The sequence below is a fragment of the Octopus bimaculoides genome, chromosome 2, assembly GCF_046866305.1.
Source record: "Octopus bimaculoides isolate indiv1 chromosome 2, ASM4686630v1, whole genome shotgun sequence".
NCBI classification, from domain to species: domain Eukaryota; kingdom Metazoa; phylum Mollusca; class Cephalopoda; order Octopoda; family Octopodidae; genus Octopus; species Octopus bimaculoides.
The window spans coordinates 111,847,774-111,866,537 of NC_142929.1; the positions used below are offsets into that span (position 1 = coordinate 111,847,774).

General features: G+C 40.0%; 2 protein-coding genes and 1 long non-coding RNA gene across 4 annotated transcripts in view; 1 reads left to right on the forward strand and 2 right to left on the reverse strand.

Annotated features, from left to right (window-relative positions):
* LOC149137200 (uncharacterized) overlaps window positions 1-7,043 on the reverse strand; it is a 30,411-nt gene extending 23,368 nt beyond the window's left edge. The window contains exon 1 of the long non-coding RNA XR_016240716.1: window positions 6,339-7,043. This is a non-coding gene — a long non-coding RNA (uncharacterized LOC149137200). The remainder of the gene's footprint in view (window positions 1-6,338) is intronic.
* A 2,921-nt stretch (window positions 7,044-9,964) lies between these two features.
* Window positions 9,965-12,396, reverse strand: LOC106884313 (uncharacterized). The gene has a single exon (XM_014935637.3). It carries the CDS (start codon window positions 12,394-12,396, stop codon window positions 10,954-10,956), a length of 1,443 nt encoding a protein of 480 aa, XP_014791123.1. The 3' UTR covers window positions 9,965-10,953.
* A 112-nt stretch (window positions 12,397-12,508) lies between these two features.
* The window catches only part of LOC106884314 (Golgi apparatus membrane protein TVP23 homolog B), a 35,671-nt gene continuing 29,415 nt past the window's right edge, over window positions 12,509-18,764 (forward strand). For both annotated transcript variants that reach the window (XM_014935639.3, XM_014935638.3), the window contains exon 1: window positions 12,509-12,541. Coding sequence is in view for 1 of the 2 variants with exons in the window: in XM_014935638.3 (XP_014791124.1) it covers window positions 12,524-12,541 (18 nt within the window). In the remaining variant the exon portion in view is untranslated. The remainder of the gene's footprint in view (window positions 12,542-18,764) is intronic.

Genomic DNA, 18,764 nt, shown 5'->3' on the forward strand with positions numbered 1-18,764 from the left:
GTCTGAAGGTTGTACTCCAACGAATTTTGCATTGTTGATACAAATTTTGATCTCTGGATGATAAAGATATCCTGTCACAAGACCAGAGAATACTTCAACAAGTGATAAGTTGAATCAGACTTTTGAAAGGTCCTCAAACAAAGCATTTAAATTATGACTCATGACCTGATGATGTCTCTGTTGTACACATACACACACATGCATTCATGCATGTATATATATATATATATATATATATATATATATATATATATATATATCATCATCATCATCGTTTAATGTCCACTTTCCATGCTAGCATGGGTTGGACAATTTGACTGAGGACTGGCGAACCAGATGGCGGCACTAGGCTCCAATCTGATCTGACAGAGTGCCTGCAGCTGGATGCCCTTCCTAACGCCAACCACTCCGAGAGTGTAGTGGGTGCTTTTATGTGCCGCCAGCACGAGGTTCAGTCTGGTGGTACTGGCAACGGCCATGCTCAATTGGTGTCTTTTACATGCCACCTGCACAGGAGTCAGTCCAGCGGCACTGGCAACGACCTTGCTCGAATGTTTTGTTCACATGCCACCGGCACAAGTGCCAGTAAGGCGACACTAGTAATGATCATGCTCAAATGGTGCTTTTTACGTGCCACCGGCATGGAAGCCAGACAGCTGCTCTGGCTATGATCCCACTCGGATGGAGCTGTTAGCACTCCACTGGCACAGTCATCGAATTTGGTTCAATTTTGATTTCACTTGCCCCAACAGGTCTTCACAAGCAAAGTTTAGTGTTCAATGAAGGAAGGTTGGCATGGATGCCAGTCATCGAATTTGGTTCGATTTCGATTGCACTTGCCTCAACAGGTCTTCGCAAGCAGAGTTTTGTGTCCAAAGAAGGGAAGGTATGCATAAGTGGGCTGGCTACACCCCTGGTAAAGGTCATGGGTTATGGTCTCACTTGTCTTGCCGGGCCTTCTCACGCACAGCATATTTCCAAAGTCACTAGTCATTGCCTCGGTGAGGCCTAATGTTCGAAGGTTGTGCTTCACCACCTCATCCCAGGTCTTCTTGGGTCTACCTCTTCCACAGGTTCCCTCAACCGCTAGGGTGTGGCACTTTTTCACACAGCTATCCTCATCCATTCTCACTACATCACCATACCAGTGAAATCATCTCTCTTGCACACCACAACTGATGCTTCATAAGTTCAACTTTTCTCTCAAGGTACTTACACTATGTCTAGTATGCACACTGACATTACACATCCATTGGAGCATACTGGCTTCATTCCTTGCGAGCTTACGCATGTCCTCAGCAGTCACAGCCCATGTTTCACTGCCATGAAGCATGGCTGTTCATACACATGCGTCATACAGTCTGCCTTTTACTCTGAGTGAGAGGCCCCTTGTCACCAGCAGAGGTAAGAGCTCTCTGAACTTTGCCCAGGCTATTCTTATTCTAGCAGCTACACTTTCAGCGCATCCTCCCCCGCTACTGACTTGGTCATCTAGGTAACGGAAACTATCAACTACTAGTTTTTCTCCTTCGAATGTGGCAGAAGTTGTTCTCTGCACATTTACAGTGTTTATTGCTCCTGAGCATCTGCCACATACAAAAACTATCTTCCCAGTTAGCCTTCTTTTGATATTGCTGTACCTCTTTTGTGTCCATATTTTACACTGGGTACATCTTATAGAGTTTCTACCTATGCCTTTTCTACTGACCGAGCAGAGCCATCTACCTGAAGGGGTTTGTGGTTTGTCTACCTTCCTACTTATTAGGACTTTGGTTTTAGCTAGGTTGACTCTAAGGCCCTTCGATTCTAATCCTTGCTTCCACACCTGAAACTTCTCCTCTAGTTCTGATTTAGAGCAAGGTCATTAGCATAGAGGAGCTCCCAGGGGCATCCTGTCTTGAATTCCTCTGTTATTGCCTGGAAGACTATGATAAATAGGAGGGGGCTGAGGACTGAATCTTGGTGGACCCCAACCTCTACTCAGAATTCTTCACTGTACTCGTTGCCAACCCTCACCTTACTGACGGCGTCCCTGTACATGGCTCACACAGCTCTCACTAACCATTCATCTATCCCTAGTTTCCTCATTGACCTCCAGATAAGGGATCGGGGGACCCTGTTAAAGACTTTCTCCATGTCAGCGAAAGCCAGGTACAGAGGTTTATCTTTGGCTAGGTATTTCTCCTGCAGCTGTCTTACCAGAAATATAGCATCAGTCGTGCTTTTCCCTGGCACGAACCCAAACTGCATCTCATCTAAACTGACTCTCTCTCTAATTAGTTGGGCTATGACCCTCTCCGTGACCATCATTACTTGATCCAACAACTTGATACCTCTGTAATTATTCATATCTAAAGCGTCACCTTTACCTTTGTAGCAGTTGACTTTAGTGCTGCTACACCAGTCATTGGATATGACTCTTTCGTGTATCACCTGGTTAACTATATAGGTGACTAGGCTATAGCTGACACTGCCAGATATTTTGAGCATCTCTGCAGTGATTCCTGATGGGCTGGGGGCTTTCTCTGTCTTCATATTCTTGATTGCTTTATCTACCAAGGTACTGTCAATTTGGATAGCTGGTCCCTCTGTTGTGTCAACATTCAGCAGACTCTTTCTCCCATTCATTCTCTTTATTGAGCAACCTTTCATAATGGCGTCTCCAAACCTCTCTCTTTGCAGCCTCGTTTAGTGCAAGTGAACCATCATCCATGCAGATACATTTCCCTCCTACGGCGTCACGATTCTCTCTCACACAGTCTTGCAACTCGAAATACTTCAAATCTTTGGTCCCCATGGTGGAGAACATTGGCAAATTTTTTCTCATCTGCTTCCCTTCTGGCTAAATAAACCTGTCTCCTAGCTTCCCTTCTGGCAGTCAGATACAATTCCCTACTATCTCTGTTCTTCCAAGCCTGTTTCTTTTGTCTAATAGCCCTGCCAACCACATTGTTCCACCACCACGTTACCTTGGGTTGAGAGGGGACTTTGCACCATCCACAAATCTGGTCAGTGGCTCTCAGCAGGTTGTCCCATAGAATCCTCCAGTTGTCTTCCACATTATGTGATGCTATATCCCGTTCTATTTCGGAGAAGGTTTTGAGTAATACATCTCTAAATCTTTGTCCATTTGCAGGATCTTTAAGCTTCCAGACCCTTCTCCTCCAAGTTGGTCTTCTTCTGGGCATCCATTTAGCCCTGATCCCGAAATCGTTAACTACTAATCTATGTTGAGGGGTTCATTCTTTGCCTGGGAAGGTTTTGGCATTTATAAGCAGCCCTCTTTCCCTTTTTCTGGCGAGGATGTAGTCAATTTGGCTAGTGTGTCTGCCAGAACAGTAGGTGACTAGGTAACAGGCGAGTTTCCTGAAGTTGGTATTGCAAACCATGAGATCGTTTGCATCACAGAACTCCAGCAGTCTGGTTCCCTCCTCATTATGGGAGCCAAAGCTATAACCTCCATGTACGCCAAGGCAGCCCCCTGCATGTTGTTCAACATGTCCATTGAAGTCACCAGCCACAAAGAGAAGGTCCCTGTCATTCGTCAACGAGGTAGTTTGCAATAGGGTGTCATAAAATCGGTTTTTCTGCCCATCCAGTAGCCCTGGTTGAGGGGAATAGGCCGAGATAATGATAGCTAACCTATGGTGAAGCACTAATCAAATCTAAATACTCTGACTACCTCGATTACCTTATCAACCCATTTCTCTGCAAGAAGTATACCCATGCCCAGGCCCCGTCAGTGTTCTCTACCCAGAAAATCTTGTACCTGTGTTCTTTGCCTGTGAGGAACCTAGCGGAACCTCCTCTCCACCTTACTTCTTGGACGCAGCACAAATCTACACGTCTCCGTTCAAGCATCTCAATAATCTCACCAGACCTACCTTTCAGTGTGCTGGCGTTGAGTGTGCCAACTCTGAGGGTGTGGGAGGTGTGGGCCTGTGAGACCCTAGGATGAGGGACAGCAGTATCATGTACCTGAAAAGAAAGCTTGCATTTGGCAGAATTCATAAACAAGCAATAGCCTACAACCTGCAAACACTACACCATTTATATGCGCTATATGATTGATAAACCCTAGGTAGGGGTGGGAATGGCGTTAGGCGCTTAGAAGTGTTCACGGGAGACAACCAAGAATGACAGAGGATAGGAACTTCCGGTAAAGGTGGAGGGGGTGGGCGTACCGCGAGCCAGCAAGTTTAGACGAGAGCATCTTCTGCACTTGTATACTATGGTTACACAAATTTAGAGAGAATGAATTAACGAAATGATAAACTTGAATAAAATAAATAAAATGTGACGATTAACGGATATGCATGACCTTAAGACAAACAAGGAAGACGGAAGCTGTCGGAACTATGTTTACATGGTAAAGAAATAGATAGATAATAAAGAACGAATAGGGGGTGGGGTGGACATTGGAATAAGACACTGAGGGGAAAATAGCTGTAACTTTTTTATTTTTTAATTTTGACGATTTTCGTTTTCGATAATGTGTTCTATATGTCACGGTCATGCGATTCCCCCTAAAAAAAATTTTGGACCCCCCTCCCCCCACACGGGGGTGGGTTTTTTTTTTTTTTTTTGGCGATTTTCATTTTTGACATTGTGTTCTACATGTTGGTACTACTAAAGCAGCACGGTCCCGAGCGCGCGGTCGCGCATCCGCGCTAGCTAGTCGTGAGTGGGCGATCCTAGCCCTGACCTTGTCCCTAATCCTAACCCTGTCCCTAACCCTAACCCTATCCCTAACCCGCGTGTGCAAATGAATACGTGTTTAGGGTTAGGGTTGGGGTTGGGATCGACCACTCACGACTGGCTGGCGCGGACGCGCGGCTGCGCGTTCGGGACCGTGCTGCTTTAGTAGTACCCTACATGTTCAGGTCGTACGAATAGCCTTCTCGCAACTTAGATGTGAAAATGAACGGCTTACATTTATATTGAAACAGAAAAAGGATCATATGTGGAGTCCCCACCACGAAACTTGATATGCTAGAAATAACAGCTAAACGCGGACAATCCAAATCTTGCATTGGTCCAGATGGACTATAAGTAAATAAATATGAAGGAGAAAATGCGCTTTGGCAAACGGGGTTAGGGTTAGGTTTTGAGTTAGGGTTCGGGTAAACCTAACCCTAACCCTGACCCTAACCTTAACCCTAAACTTGACCCTAATCCTAACCAGATTTGGCTGTTATTTCTAGCATGTAAATAGCCTTCTTGGTGAGGGTGGGGGAATTGAAATTTTTCAAACAATTTTTTTTCAGAATCGGAATCTCCATAGCCTAAAACGTGGGATTCCGTAAAAAAATAAATAAATAAGGGGGGGAAAGGTTCAGATTACATATAGTCCATCTGGACCAATGCAAGATTTGGATTGTCTGCGTTTAGCTGTTATTTTTTTAGGGGGAATCGCACGACCGTGACATATAGAACACATTATCGAAAACGAAAATCGCCAAAATTAAAAAATAAAAAAGTTACAGCCATTTTCCCTCAGTGTCTAATTCCAATGTCCACCGGGGGTGGTTTATGATCTATGCAGAAACAGGAGTACATGAACGAAGTTGAAAAGAAAATTTCTTATCTGAGCATCTTCTGAAATTCGTATTCTATCAGCAGAGAAATTGAAAATCGAGTAAGGGAAACAGAGCATGCACTGGTTTATAGAGAGTCAGGGTTAGGGGGGGAGTTGGCGAATCAGGTGGTAAATCGAAGAGAGAGAGAGAGAGAGAGAGAGAGAGAGAGAGTGAGGCTGAGAGAGAGGGGTCAGAGTTACGTGGTCAGGCAGTAAATACAACACGAGGAAGAAGAATATTCTTTGGGATTTTGGGTAACATAATTTAATGAAACAGCAAATGCATATATATATATATATATATATATATATATACCAGAACTGGAGGAGAAGTTTCAGGTGTGGAAGCAAGGACTAGAATCGAAGGGCCTTAGAGTCGACCTAGCTAAAACCAAAGTCCTAATAAGTAGGAATGTAGAAAAAACACAAACCACTTCAGGTAGATGGCCCCGCTCGATCTGTAAAAAGGCGTAGGTAGAAACTCTATAAGATGCACCCAGTGCAAACTATGGACACATAAGAGGTGCAGCAATATCAAATGAAGGTTAACTAGGAAGTTAGTTTTTGTATGTAGCAGATGTTCAGGAGCAATAAACACTGTAAATGTGCAGAAAACATTCTGCCACATTCCGGGGAGAAAAAATAGACGTAGTTGATAGCTTCCACTATCTAGGTGACCAAGTTAGTAGTGGGGGAGGATGCGCTGAAAGTGTAGCTGCTAGAAGAAGAATAGCCTGGGCAAAGTTCAGAGATCTCTTACCTCTGCTGGTGACAAAGGGCCTCTCACTCAGAGTAAAAGGCAGACTGTATGACGCATGTGCACGAACAGCCATGCTTCATGGCAGTGAAACATGGGCTGTGACTGCTGAGGACATGCGTAAGCTCGCAATGAATGAAGCCAGTATGCTCCGATGGATGTGTAATGTCAGTGTACATACTAGACAGAGTGTAAGTACCTTGGGAGAAAAGTTGAACTTACGAAGCTTCAGTTGTGGTGTGCAAGAGAGATGATTTCACTGGTATGGTCCGGCAATGTCCATAACTATGATTTACGAGTGGGTGCTATTGACATGGTACTGGTAGCAACCATGATTCATGGGTGTCATTTGCATGGTACAGGCAATGGCCATGACTCATGGGTGCCATGCCATTTACATGGCACCACCAATGACCACAATTTTCGGGTGCCAATTTATATGGCATCAGTATCATCCATATACCAACTACATGTACCTGACCTTTTGACAAGACTTGTGTTTGTCCTACTGGACAAATATGATGCAATAAATAATAATCTGATGGGAGGATGAAGTTAATTACATTGACACCCAGCACTCAACTGTTACACATTTTATCAGCCTGAAATGAAAGACAAAGTTAACCTTGGCTGTATTTGTATCCAGAACATAAAAAGCCGGAAGAAATACTGCTAAACAACTTGCCTGATGTGCTAATGATTTTGCCAGCTCACTGCCTTAATAATGATTATAATAACCGTTATTATAATTTTTGTGAAATCTGTCCATCTGTAACATAACTTTCAGTTTGATTAGTAACTCGACACTCTCTCTCTCTTCCTCTGCATATATGTAGGCAGACACAACATACATTTCTCAACACTATTGTTAAAGATATTAGAACAAAAATATGAATCTCTATTTTGTCTCTCTGTATGCATGACACATCTCGATACATGTTCACACAGGTACACATATATGTATATGACAACAGCATTATCTGTCTGGCAATAATGTATGTATGTGAAGGCGGCGAACTGGCAGAAACGTTAGCACGCCGGGCGAAATGCTTAGCGGTATTTCGTCTGTCTTTACGTTCTCAGTTCAAATTCCACTGAGGTCGACTTTGCCCGTTATCCTTTCGGGATCAATAAATTAAGCACCAGTTGTGTACTGGGATCAATCAAATCGACTGCCCCCCCCCCACTAAAAATTTTGGGTCTTGTACCTAGAGTAGAAAAGAATAATGTATGTATGTGTGGTAAGTACACAGACATGCATTTCCCAATAGGATCATTTAAGACATTTAGTTAACTTATAAAGATACAGCTATTGAAAAAAAATAAATAAATAAAAGAAATTTCTTAGTTTCAAAAGTGTTAGCTTCATAATGTAAGTAAATGCTTCTAATGAGAAATTTCATTGTATTTATCTGTGTATATTACATTACTACATACCAAAAAAGACAGACATAATACTGTTGTCATATTCATAAGAATGTACCTGTTTGTATATGCTTGTCATTATACAACAAAAGATGGAGAGAGATAGAGAGAGATAGAGAGATGTTCCTCAATGTAATGGCATTGTGCTTTATGAAAATAAACGAGGTTAAAAACTTATAAGAACATTTTCAACTAAATATTTTTTTCTATTCAGTATTGTTTTACCTTCTTTTAGTTAATTCTTTCATGCATGAAACAGACTATTACTTATTGCAGGTATACAACAATGGGTCATGTACTAATAATAATTTTTTCTAATTATAAGCATAAGGAAATTTTTAAGGTGGGGGTGGCTAGTCAAATCATCGGTTCCAGTGTTTAAAGGCTACTTACTTCATTGATTCCAAAAGAATGAAAGGCAAAGTCAACCTTGGTGGAATTTGAACTCAGGCAGTACAGATGGACAAAATGCCACGAAGCATTTTGTCTGGCATGCTAATGATTCTCCCAGCTTGCTGCTTTAATAATAATAATGGTTTCAAATTTTGGCACAAGGCCAGCAAGTTTGGGCGTGGGGGTAAGTGGATTACATTGACCCCCCTAGTACTCAACTGGTACTTATTTTACTGACCCATCTCCCCCCTCCAAGAGGATGAAAGGTAAAGTTGGCCATGGCAGAATTTCAACTCAGAATGTAAAGATGGATGAAATGCTGCTAAGCATTTGTCCAGTATGTTAACACTTCTGCCCACTTGCTGCTTCGATGATAATGATGGATTCAAATTTTGGTGCTTGGCCAGCAATTTCGTGGGGAAGAAGTTAAATCGATTGCATCAAACCCAGTGCTCGATTGCACCATATATATATATTACACCATATACATATATATTACACCATATATATATATTTCTACTAATAGGCACAAGGAAATTTTAAGAAGGGGAGCTAGTTGATTCAGCAATCCCAGTGCTCAGCGGGTATTTATTTCATTGACGCAAAAGGATAAAAGGTAAAGTCAACCTCAGCAGAATTTGAACCTAGAATGTAAAGATGGACAAAACGCTAAGTATTTCATCTGTTGTGCTAACAACTCTGCCAGCTCACCACATTAATAATAAAGGATTCAAATTTTGGCACAAGATTGGAGGAGGGGGCTAGTTGATTATATCAATCCCAATGCTTAAGTGATATTTATTGACCCCATCCCCCCCAAAGGATGATAGACAAAGTTGACTTTGGTGAAATTTGAACTCAGAATGTAAAATCAAACAAAATGCTGCTAAGCATTTTGCCTGGCATGTTAACAATTCTGCTAGCTGGCTGCATTAATAATTTTTTCTACTATAGGCATAAGGCCTGAAATGTTGGGGTAGGGATAAGTCGATTACATCAACCCCAGTGTTCAACAGGCACTTATTTTATCGACCCTGAAAGGATAAAAGGTAAAGTTGACCCTAGTGGTATTTGAACTCAGAACATAAAAATGGATGAAATGCTGCTAGGCATATTTCCCAGGGTGCTAACGATTCTGACAGCTCACTGTCTTAAATGATAATAATCCTTTCTACTAAAGGCACAAGGCCTGAAATTTTTGGGGAGAGGACTAGTTGATTACATCGACCCAAGTGTTTCACCGGTACTTAATTTTATCAAACCCAATTATAAACACAAGATGGTTTCTCATCTTAACTGAATGGAAGTGTTATCATGTACATTGTTTTGTTTTGGTATAAAAGATGGACTATAGCATATATTCTGCTCAGTACCACAGATTTACTTGTCAGTTGTTTGACTTTCACCAGTTGAGCATGTCCCTTGGTGGCTGACGATATGTGCATCTCTGATCACGAGCAGAAGTAGTGGGGGAGTATCAGTCATGTGCTGAGAGGAATTCTTTGAGGCTTGGATAATTCACCTCTGGAAACATGGGTGTTTCGTTCAACATCCTTATTCAGGGACCTTTGGAATGGGATGGGCTACTCGACCTGAAGAAAATTCTAACTGGACCCCCACCTGCAAGGTCATGTGCTGTTTATCTTGATATGAGATCACCATGTTACGTACATATGGTTGTGATGCATGTACCCTTATCAGACAGGTAGTCATGATGGGTATACTGGGCTTCGTATATTTTACCCCAGTGTAACTTTGATGGCATGCACTGCTCTCTCACTCAATAACATAATAATAATGATAATAAAGACTTATACAAAAAGCTTATTTTTATTTAAAAAATATAAGATAATTTCGCAATAAAATAGAGTTTACAAAACAATCGTTGTTACTGAAAATAGTCATCTGAAAATCCATAAGAAAAAAAAAAGGTACTCGTATATTTGTGGGTATATTAATCAATGCATACAATATTATATAATTCCATTACAGCTGATCTTACCAATTTGTCTCGCATCGGATATTATTAGATAACAGGGTGGCTATCTAATATACGTGCTCTTTAGGTGGGGGGGGGGGGGATGACACACACACACACACACACATATATGAAATAGGTACTATAGCTTCTAAGAATATAAAGTTTATGAATATATATGTATTTAAGGTTGTATATCAAAATTATTTTCTTATTAAATTATAAACAAATAAAAACATGTTCTTTTTTAAAAAAAGAGAAATTTAATATAAAAATAATCTGAAGTTAGGAAACGTTCTCTGAACAGTGATAGAAAAATAAAGTTTAAGGAGCAATATCGGTCTATAAAATCATGGGCAAGCAGTAATAAACTGTTTTTATATTCTCGTAACGAAATATATTACAAATGTCAACGGAATTCTGTTTCCCCACCAAATAACGAGAATAATGCCCGATTACATCTGAAACACGATTTGTTTTAAATTTAAAAAAAAGAGTAGGTTGTATAATTAGTTATTTTAAAAAAGTAAAAAAAACGTAAAGAAACATTTTTTTTCAACAAACAGCCGTGCCCTGCACAGACTCACAGTTAAGATTTAAATATACTGGCAAGCTTTCACAAAATTCAATTTATATATCCTTTGGCAACTTATAATTGTCAAGAGTGTACATTTTAGCATTTGTAATCCAGTGGTTTTCCTTCGTTAGTTGTAACTTTTCTTTAAGACAGATGACATTAAAACTCCCATTTATTAAAACAATAAACAATTAGTTTCTTATGTAGGGAGGCTTAAAGCAAACCAGTGTTCAGTGAAGTGTCAGCTATGAATTAAGGGACCAGTTGTATGGCAGATACACTATAGTTACTTTACCTTCATCAATTACTTTCCTCAAGTTAGATTTTTTCTCTCCTTTCTTCAACACACAGAAAATCCATTCAAGTAACCCCTTATCGGTATTGTGAAAATCTTTCCTGTACCACTTAAATATCAGAGACAACTTCACCTGTTTCTTTTCAGCATCAACAACAAGATTTTCGTCACTTTCTAAAAATAGTTCTGCAGCTTGTTGAAGTTGAACATGAACTTCTTCAGCCGAATAAATGGAAATAGGAGGACAGCCGCTAGCTCCACACACAAGTGCAAAATGAATGTAAGGGTTTACTTCGGGCATAGCTACCCGCAGGCGAGGATCAGTCTTTTGGAAAGGTTTCGTTATCATACCTATTCCAGTTTCATTGGCTCTAAGCACACCGTTTTCTATTTCCCGAAGAGAGTATGAATAACCACCGATCATGTAACGGGTCTTATTGAAGAAATTGTATCGTGTCACAATGTTAGTTGGGGGTCCAAAACGAATAATCCCGTGAATCACTAGGGCATTGTATATGTTGATAAAAAAGGCAAGTTTCTGATCATCACTTTCATATCCGAACTGTACACGCTGTAGTTGAAGAGTTAATTTCTCATATTGTTTGAATTCGTTGCTGTCTTCAATACTTTTGTAATCGACAACTTTGCCGTTCGCAGAGAGGTAAGAGTCATATATAGCAGATATTTGGAAACGTAATCTTTTCCCTAGCTTGTCTAGAGTCGTTGGTTTACAAAATGAAATGGGTTTCGCGTTCAATGCCGAGCTGGATAGATCTTCGAGTAGCATATAATATGTATCGTCACGGTTAAGCCATCCTGCATTGGAGACTTCACGACAAAAGTGGTGACTTAGTAAGGCTTTACACAATCTCACAGCTTCCTGATAGTCAGTATTTTTCGTTTTTGTTACCCAGTCGACAAAATCTTTCTCACTAAACAGTTTTTTAAACTTACATAGACCACTCCAACGATACGCGATGATGCCACTTTTTTTCAAGTCATTCACCAAATCGACATATTCATCCGTCTCGCAGTTGATTTCACACGAAAAAAAATTATCCAAATCAGTTTCTGGGCACGGAATCTTGAGCGCTGCTTCTGATAAAGGATTGTTTTTGACAAGTTCAATTAGTTCTGCAAGGCGGTTATCATCTGACATAAGCGCTTTCAGGTCATTGTAGTTGCCGATATGCACATCGTTGAAAAATATTTGCGGGACACTTTTCTTTTTAAGATTAGCAAGCATCCAGTCTTTACACTGGGTGTGAATGTCCACGTTGACAGTGATGTGAGGTAGTTGAAACTTTTCCAAAAGTCGTTTGGCTTGAATGCAATGTACACATCCATTGATGCTATATACTAGTATGCGGCCTTTCAGCTCTGTCACCACCATCTTAGCAGACTAACTCAACAAGCAGAGCTCAGCTGCTTTGTGAAGGGGAGATCACTCCGTTTGACTATAGCCAAAGTGGAAGTTGACACTGTCCATACAAAGGTGTGTCGCTGTTTACGTTTACAATATGGCAGCCACTAGTTCGGTGAGTAATTACTCCAATCATGTCCCTGGGTCTAATTTACTTAATAGACCCGCCTCTTCTTATTTCTGGACATCTGTTATTTATGGTTGATATTGTCACACTTATTACATCCAGTTTAAAGTGACTACTATCAGACTGTATTTCATTTTTTCATTTGTGTCATCCTTTTTTTTTGCGTGCGCGTATATATATATATATATATGTGTGTGTGTATATATATATATATATATATATATATATATATATATATATATATATATATATATATAGAGAGAGAGAGAGAGAGAGAGAGAGAGAGAGAGTGAATGAGAAGAATAGGGTTTTGTCATGTTCTTCACTGGACCCCTATCTACTATGTTTATCTGTATTGTCTGAATTTTTCCAAAGTTCATGCCGCGTGTCAGTTCGGTGTTGATTACATTAATATTTTGAGTAAAGGCATGAACGTCACACTGCCTCTATAATACTGAGACCGTGTGTTTTCGTAAGAAATCCTTCTAATAATTTTATATTATAGATTTGCTTTTCCTTTAACATAAACACTTTTTCCTTGTTTCTTTTCTTCCACCAAATCTTATCAGTTTATTGATTTTTTTTTTTCAACATTTCTAGCGTAAAATATTTAAAAAATCGAACATTGATCTTTGTTCGAATAATAACGTGGATAACTATTTGTAACCTTTCTCAGTGTTATATTTGTAACATTGGTTTCTTAAAAATTGGTAATAGGCCATAAGATTGTTAGGAAAGGGAAGGAAGAAGTACAGTCACTTGTCATCAACCCTCATACTTGAATGATATTTATTCCACGACTCCAGGCGTACTGTGGGGGAGGTTAAAAGACAAAGTCTACAGGATTTCAACTCAAGATTGTAATGAACGTAAGTGATACTGCCATACCGTTTTGCCACTTCACCAGTACACATAAACATACACACGTGTGTAGAATAGTATACGTGTTCCTGAAATAAAGCTACTAGTTATGTAGAAACACATTATTGTAATATAACAATTATTATCTTAACATTTTTCTATTGAATTTGCCTTGTCTGATAAAGAAATAAAACAATTAAGTTAGTTTTAATTTAAATTATAACATTTAAACACAAAGAAACAAGAAAACAGAGAGATAAGAAAGAAAAGAAAAAGTAAAAGGTGGAGAAAAGCAGTAGAAGACGGAGGGGGAGGGGACTATGGACCACACACTCCACAACAAATGGTGTACTCAATCGTGCCCTGCAGTAATGACTACAATGGTGTTGCCATGGAGAATGGCCAGTGACACTCACTGCAGCTGCCATTTCACCTTGTGGGGTTCATTTCTTTGACAGGCTGCTACTATCTCTACTTTGCAAAGTAAATTGGTGGAACAGGGTCCAAGAACACCTGATGTCTTGATGGCAACTGACATAAACTGATAGTGGTCAGTCAGATATATATATTGACACACATACAGTAGAACCTTGGTTTATGAATGACCCTCATCACAAACAAATTGGTTTAGGAACAATTTTTTTTAACATAAAACGTTTTGGGTGACAAATGGTGTCTTGAGTAATGAACATACAAACAGGCAACAATAGTTGATGACAAGCAGAGACTATCAGTGGGAGAGCATCAGTTACAGTCTAACTTTCACTCAGTGCACATCCTCACTTGAATTTGCTGGGCCTTCTCTTGAATTTCCCATGAATAATTTGTGTGAATAATTTGGATGTATGCATGGATGTGAATATGAATCATAGTTTTTTATATTTTAGCAAATAGATATCATAATAATGTAGAGCTATCACACTGAAAATATTATCCCCTAGAAAAAGGAATGCTAAAGCAAATTAGCTTTATGTGGAGTAGTTCTAGGTGGAGTATTACTGTGTATGTATAATGTTTGCTAGTTGTATTTGAAAGCTCAGCAATTAACAAAATGCAAAAGCTTACTGAGCAGTAGTACTATTTTGTCTACTGTATTTTCCTGAGACCAACACACTCTGTCACTAATGCAACAAAAAGCTGTTGAACTGCCAGCTGTACCAGCTATGATCTATAATGAGCATTTCTTGGTGAGAACACATCTCCAATTTAGATGTCCTGAAGCCTAGAAATAGTATTGAATCTATCTTGCTGGGATTGCAGATGCATTGGGTGGGACATGTAATCTGTATGGAGGATACAGAAACCCCAAGGTTGTGCTCTCTGATGAGCCAAAATGTGGGAAATGTCAAAGAGGGTACCAGGATTCCGTTATAAAGATGTCATCAGATGACATTTCAATGAAGCAGGTGGCTTGATAATGGTTGTATGGTGGGGAAGACAGTGACTTACTACAAAAGAAGTTGCAGGGTTGAACTGGATGCAACAAGAAGAAGGTTAAAGAAAAAAAAAAAGATAGAGGAAAATTCTCAATAAGTATTATAGAGTAACTGTTTAATATACTACTACTACTGCTGCTACCATCACCACTACTACTACTAATAATGTTTCTTTTATTAACCACTAAGGGTTCACAAAAACATTGGGGGTGTATAAAAACAAAGTATTGTGTAAAAAGAACTACAGTAACAATAAATTTCAACAATGAATAATTCTTCAAAAGAGAGCAACTTCTGAGGGCTACTCATAGAAACCTTACAAAAATATGGTCACTTTGACCTCTATGACAAGTGTCGTCTCCCTGTTGTCTTCTCTCAATCTACAGGCACACACTCAGAGTAGGCTCATTCTCACCCACTTTTCAACAAATTTGTTGGAAGGCAGCACTTTCCTCCCTACTCTCACTTACCTTTTCAGGTGAAACTTAAAAAAGGATGATGAGGCCAAAGAGGAAAGTTCTGTCTTCAACCCTTTTGATCTGGTCCATCATACAATCTTTTTTGCTCCAGCCAACAGACAGATAAATACTGCCTCCCCTTCCCAGCCAAAGAAAGAGAGCATGACAATTTTCACAATGGACTCAGTTGATAGCCAGATCTGTCCTACACATGATAGCAAGTGTTTGGTATAACTCCACAAGTCAGCAATACTTGGACACTGGATTAGTGTATGCAGAACAGTTTTGTTGCTCTGCACGCATCTTGGGCAGGCTCAGCTGACAGTACCTCCATGCCTATAGAGTTTATCTTGAATTGGCAATGACCCGTCTCCCTGTTAACACTGCCAGACCAGGAATTTCTGGAAGTTATCCATGGGCCCTGGCCTGAAAGTTCTCCAGAACAGACCAGCCAGTTGATTCTTGTCAATCCTCAGTTTCTCCAGAACATTGTTGCTCTTGCCTGTCACTACTCCTCTATAGAACACCATTATGAACCTTCCATTGACCATGCCTGATAATAATGATAATGGTAACAACAACAATAGTATATCACACAAACACCAAACCTCTTTGTGATCATTCAACTTGTAGATATGTCAACCAAATTCCTCAAAACACATTCCACTATCTTAAGGAAATGAAGGGTACATTGATCACTGTAGTCCTAAATATATAAAAGAATGGGCTGGTGTTGGCTATAATGTGTTACAACCAGCTCAGTAAAGGCTGTCCTTAGGTTAAACAACAATATATAGCTATACACATGATATTTAAATGTTTATATATATGTATATAATGCTTATGATTGATTATATATTTGTATATATTATATGTGTGTTTTTCCAAAATGGCACAAGTGGGCTGGCTTCTCTGATGGACAGATTGTTTTTACAGCTGAAATGAGATAGGACCAGGTTTTTTTCCCTCGATCAGGCTGATTGAACAAAGCAGGGTTTTGTTCTTTGCTTCAAGTTACATTACAAAGAGAGTTTTCAGATTTAAATATCATTATTATGCACACACACGCACGCACACACACACACACGCACACACACACGCACGCACACACACACACACGCACACACACACGCACAAATCAATATTATTTATATATATATAATATCCCTTACTATATATATATACATACACATGTATCATAATCATCATTTAATACCTGTTTTCCATTTTGGCAGGATTTGGTTAGCAAATGGGCTTCATTGAGCTCCATTATCAGCTTTGACATGGTTTCTACAGCTGGATGCCCTTCTTAATTTCAACCATTTTACAGTGTGTACTGGGTGCCTTTTTCATGCTACCAGCATTAGTGAGGTTGTCAAGTAATTTGCATGACATGAAAAATGTCTCTTTGACTAAGGCGTGTGAGTATATGACAAAAGGCAATGGTTTTATGTCAGGTGTCAAGAGGCTAAGGTATGATAGAAGGACATGCACAGGTGCCTCACTATAAAGATGATACATGGCTAACCTGCATTATATAAGGTGGGTGGGAGTAGCTGCAAAGAAGATAAATAGCATAGTGATGGGGTGCCAGAGTGTACCTACAAGATACAAGAAAGTGGAAATGAGGGTGGGTAGTTTTCTAAGAGTGTGAGGGAAGAGTGACAAATGGTTAAAGATGGGGGTAGAGATGAATGTAGTGAATGATGAACAAGAGTGGAGGTGCAGATGATGGGAAATACCTGCATAGGGAGGGAGGGAATAAGGTGAAAGAGATAGAAATGGCTCAGGAAGGAGGATAGATCAGGAAGTAGGGGTGTGTGTGAAAGGCGTAGGAGTGGTGGAGAGGGAGATATCGGAGTAGTAGGGAGGAAGGTGTAGGAGTGATGGGGAAGGAGGTAAAGGAATGGTGTGTGTGTGTGTGTGTATTTCTGTATGTATTTGTGTGTGCGCATGTATGAATGTGTGGGCGTACATATGTATATATGTTTGGGAAAGAGTTGTGAGGTTCAGTAATGTGTTTTAACTACTCTGCTTCATTATGCTACAGAAGTCACTACCAATAGATCAATTAATACTATTTATGGTGGGTCTAAGGCGACAAGCTGGCAGATTAGATAACGCGTCTGACAAAAAATGCTTGGAGGTGCAATGGCCCAGTGGTTAGGGCAATGGACTTGCGGTCATGGGATCACGGTTTTGATTCCCAGACTGGGCGTTGTGAGTGTTTATTGAGTGAAAACACCTAAAGCTCCACGAGGCTCTGGCAGGGGATGGCGGCGAACCCTGCTGTACTCTTTCACCACAACTTTCTCTCACTCTTCCTGTTTCTGTTGTGTCTGTAATTCAAAGGGTCAGCCTTGTCACACTGTGTCACGCTGAATATCCCCGAGAACTACGTTAAGGGTACACGTGTCTGTGGAGTGCTCAGCCACTTGCACGTTGATTTCACGAGCAGGCTGTTCCGTTGATCGGATCAACTGAAACCCTCAACGTCGTAAGCGATGGAGTGCCAGCAACAATGGTGGGTCTAATATTTTGAAGCATTGAGAGACTGTAACCTGAATATATCTGTTGTGAGAAATAACAGTAGGGATTTATAAGTGACCAATTTTTAAACTAGCTACCATGTTTGTTAATTAAACAATGATATCAATAAAAACAGGCATATGTACTTGTGCGCGCGCGCACACACACACTCACACTACACTTCAGGTATTTGGAAAGGATCAAATGTTGGCGTTATTGTTTGATTAAGAAGTATCTTCTGTTATTGATTCAGCTTAGTCAATATCTTGTGATCATTGTGCATTAAACTTGATATGTGTTTGATCATGTGGTATATGATATCACACAGACAGAACCAGCTGGTAATGTACATTCAAACATGGAACATCAGGATAAAAAAATAAATCTAAATTGCGTCTTAAGATTTAGTGTTAAAATCTGTAGAGGCCCTGGGTACAGCCTCTTTCTCTGAACAAAATTACAAACCCACTCCCAGGCATGGCTGTGTGGTAAGAAGCTTGCTTCTCAACCACACAGTTCCTGGCTCAGTTCCACTGTGTAGCCCCCTGGGCAAGTGTCTTCTTCTATAGCCTCAGGCCAACCAAAGCCTTGTGAGTGGATTTGGTAGACGGAAACTGAAAGAAGCCCATTGTATATATATGTATATGTCTGTGTGTCTGTGTTTGTCCCCCTTCCACCAATGCTTGACAACCGACGTTGGTGTGCTTATGTCCCCATAACTTAGTGGTTTGGCAAAAGAGACTGATAGAATAAGTAATAGGTTTACAAAGAATAAGTCCTGAGGTCGAGTAGTTCGACTATAGGCGGCGCTCCAGCATGGCTGCAGTCAAATGACTGAAACAAGTAAAAGAATAAAAGACTACTGTACAAAAAACATTTTGAAAAATTATAGTTTCAGTAGCACACTCAGAAAAACTGTTAAAACAA

What these genes read in the sequence shown, in the direction of transcription:
- LOC106884313 (XM_014935637.3), bottom strand. Translation starts at nt 12,396, where the DNA reads ATGGTGGTGACAGAGCTGAAAGGCCGCATACTAGTATATAGCATCAAT.